We start from the raw sequence: 3,496 nt of genomic DNA on the forward strand, positions 1-3,496 counted from the left end.
CATGAGGTTCGTTTACAAATTCGTCGACCATGACTAAGGCTTTATGGTTTTCGGTCCCATCGATCTAAATCCCTGCAATCTCCACAAAATATCCCAAGAAACCTGTTATGATACCAAATGATCCATAAAATGTCGTGTATATTCCACTGGACAGTTCGTCACAACAAATCTGATAATAATATATTAAAATTATGAATTTCTACATTATTACATTGTTATTTAAACTCTATATCTGTAAATTTAACTGTAATTAGTGCATGCATGTAAATGGAAATTATGCAGGAAAGTAGAGAACTACAAAGTAAGATCACACACACACATAAGATATACTCTGGGAAACCCTTTCGGGAGAAAATCCAGTAGGAAAGTGAGGTCACTTTGTTCTCTTTCTCTGTCTGGAAAATATCGCTGCAGGTACGAAAAAGTAATGCTTGTGGCCTGTGGGATGCTACAATACACAAATCCTCTCTATGTGCTCTACCTCCTATCTCTCCTAGCTATCTTTTCTCAACTATGGAAAAAAATGCTCTCGGAAGAATGGAATGCCTCTTTCTCTTAGTGGCTCGGTTATAACACAACCCGATAGCCTACTAGTGGTTAAGTTTGACTACATCAACTCTTAACTAGAGTTACAATATAGACTCTTCTACAGTCTTTTACATCACAAACACGTGCCTAGCCCCTTTTCTATGAATAATGGGGGTTGACACGACATCCTATTGAATTACAGGTGTGAAAACATGAAGGTCAACTTCTTAGTGGCACAACTTTTTCACATGGACTTTGATTGATGTGCTTCTTGTGCCATTGGAAAGATATTTGTGTGTACAACAACATGGAAAGATCTCTTGTGCCATTGGAAAGATCTCTATGTGTAGTACAACAACCACCAATTAACACCTAACACACACACACACACACTTTGTCAAACGCCAAGGCTAAACATTGAAACATATCAAAACCCAAGCCAAACCACAAATAATTGTTAAAACCTAGACACTCTTTAATTCTCACGATGTATGGGCCTGTTGATAAGTCATGGCTAATCCTATACATCCACATTGTTATATGAACATAAATTGAAAAGCAAAGTCTATCTTTTTTATATTGTTACTTTTTTTTTCCAAATTTGATAATAACATTCTTGATAAGATGGCTATATTATGTTACTTGAAATACATAAACCAATTCATAATCCTAAAACCCCTAAAAACTCAACCCATATAAATTTAACAATTCAAATATATTATTCTAAATAAAAATTTGAATAAACTTGATCAAAATAGAAGTTGTCTTTAGTGCGACTTTTTGGACTTTCCGATGCCAGAATCCGGTGGAAAATTTTGAAGTGAAATCTTCATTTGTGTTATTTAAACTCATTTTTTGACTGTATATATGAATTTAACATCCTGAAAAATCCCTAGGGCACTTCAATTGTGTAGGGTTATCCATCAAGCTTATGATTTCAGTAAATTCGTGCTGGAGTTTAGAGAAATTAAACCAGAAAAGCCTACCAAAAAATACTTCTAAAAAAGTCACTAAAAACAACTCGATCAAAATACACCCAAAAATATAAAAACTTTTTAGACTATCGTATATCAAAATGCAACCAAAAATTTATGATGGTCATAAATTTTATATTAGGAATATTAAACTTAGAATTTTTAATGAATATATTAAATGATTCCAACAAGAAACCCATAAATCCATGGTAAGAAATAGATTTTCCGAAAAATATCAACATTTAATAGTTTGCCCTAAACGAAAACAATGGTAAGAAAACATTTTCCCAAAATAATATTTCCTCACAAATTTTAGACAAAAACTTCGATACAACTACCAATCCGCTGCCATGAGATGCACACTGATTGGCTACGAGTGTCAGAAGAGACTCCCACCGTCAATTTAGATAGCCATAACAACAAAAAATACAAACCTGCCACGTTATCAGCGCCCAACGGCTTGAAACAATCTGTCCACGTTAGTAGGTCGGTAGAGTGGAATATACTGGCCACGTCATCTTGTACGCAGTGAGCCGAGGACTTCCCCAAAACCTCGCGCGAGGGCCCCGAGTCACTACTGAGGAAACAATTCATCATGTTTGATTTTTGGCTCTTGTCCATCCATTAATTCGTACTGTGTGTTCTATTTGAGTCGATTCTGTACAAAACCGTTTCCATTTTTACATTACAGACCAACATGCAGATTCAAAAATTAGAAAAACATTTTATGTGTACCGTTATTTATATTGAAAAATTGAAAATCGGTGTTACGGTGTGCATCCAGTTCCAAACGTGGCCGTAGGTCGGGTCACAATGTAGCAAGAAGAGTGAAGGAGTGATTAGGCTTTTTGCTGAATTTAATTTGATTATTTGGAAATTTGATAGACTTAATTGATTGTTTAGAAATTTGATGTACAGAGCAAAGTTGTTAATTACCATCATATTTCGGAACTATTTCGAAATCTACCAATAATCATAACTTCATAATTTTTAATTAGAGCATTTAAAATGAAAGGATCCAACTGTAACGAAATATATATATATATATATATCATGAACATTGGAAACAGAAGGTAGTTGCCGTTGTTACTGGGCTAACTTCGTGCTAGAAAATGGTTGATTACAACACCCAACAAATACCATGTTGGAATCCTTTACATGAAATCATAAAGACATTAACTAGGCAATTCAACAGCTACGCAATGCTAACAGAATAGGATTATACAAGGTTATGCCACGGAATACCAGAAGTGCTACTGTAATTGCCTTCATCATCACTGGTGATAACGTATCCATAATTATTTGGTGAAGACACGAAACTTGAAGAGTTATTTGCTGCTTCGTGCGTATCTGAAGTCATCCTCTGCAAAAGCAACTGGAGGCCGACACATAAAGCAGAAAGTTGCTGAAGCATTAAGGGTATGTTCCTGCTTGAAGGAATGTATAACACCAATGAGGACAGAATGTCCAGCACGCCCGACATACTGCGACCTATATAATTATGATTTGATGAGAGTCTTCTGAAAAATGATTTGATGAGAGCAGCGCTTGTGATACTTCCGCCTTGAACCGTTGAACGTATGTATGTGTTTGGTACAGGAAACGAATGACTGATATAGCGGTGCCATCCAATCTTCATCGCTGGGATTGGGAATCAAATCCGATTCCACAATGCCTTCATCTAGATTACATTGGATGGCATCTACCCATTTGATATTTTGTCTCGCAACTGACAACTACATCCAACCGACTAACAAATATATGTATCGTTTCTTGATATTTCGCCCGTGAGTCTGCCCATCAAGCCAACCAACGCTTCTTCGACAGCCCATTGCAAAGTGTTGTGGGCCCTAATCCACTGCACTTGTTGATGTTCACGTGCAAATCGTTTGTATTCCCCACCCCAATGCCGACAAGGTTGTGATATCAACCGGGAAAGGAACGTCCATTATTCATTATTGTCTCTGGTCTAATATAAAAAATCAATCGTTATC

At 36.3% G+C, this 3,496-nt stretch overlaps 1 protein-coding gene across 2 annotated transcripts; it reads right to left on the reverse strand.

Moving 5' to 3' along the window:
- Window positions 1-409: 409 nt before the first annotated feature.
- LOC149142564 (uncharacterized) lies at window positions 410-3,235 on the reverse strand. 2 transcript variants are annotated; one of them, XR_016264385.1, is made up of 3 exons: window positions 2,748-3,229; window positions 1,937-2,160; window positions 410-900 (listed from the first exon to the last, which is right to left on the reverse strand). XR_016264385.1 is itself a non-coding variant. In XM_089448010.1 (3 exons), exons 1-3 carry the CDS (start codon window positions 3,139-3,141, stop codon window positions 2,096-2,098), a joined length of 426 nt encoding a protein of 141 aa, XP_089304136.1. In that variant the 5' UTR covers window positions 3,142-3,235; the 3' UTR covers window positions 1,733-2,095. The 2 variants fall into 2 exon arrangements, 1 of the variants encoding a protein (XP_089304136.1); XM_089448010.1 differs by lacking the exon at window positions 410-900 and having other exon boundaries at window positions 1,733-2,160; window positions 2,748-3,001; window positions 3,035-3,235.
- Window positions 3,236-3,496: the final 261 nt, after the last annotated feature.

Source organism: Pinus tabuliformis, chromosome X (assembly GCF_031772625.1).
Source record: "Pinus tabuliformis cultivar Carrire ecotype Pingquan chromosome X, CPIR1, whole genome shotgun sequence".
Lineage (NCBI taxonomy): Eukaryota > Viridiplantae > Streptophyta > Pinopsida > Pinales > Pinaceae > Pinus > Pinus tabuliformis.

Bases quoted from the DNA above. Each gene is read 5' to 3' on its own strand.
- LOC149142564 (XM_089448010.1), bottom strand. From the start codon at position 3,141: ATGAAGATTGGATGGCACCGCTATATCAGTCATTCGTTTCCTGTACCA. The intron at 3,002-3,034 runs ATCATTTTTCAG...ATCAAATCATAA, and splicing joins ACAAGCGCTGCTCTCATCAA to TTATATAGGTCGCAGTATGT. The intron at 2,161-2,747 runs GTATTCCGTGGC...GGTTTTGTACAG, and splicing joins CAATTACAGTAGCACTTCTG to AATCGACTCAAATAGAACAC.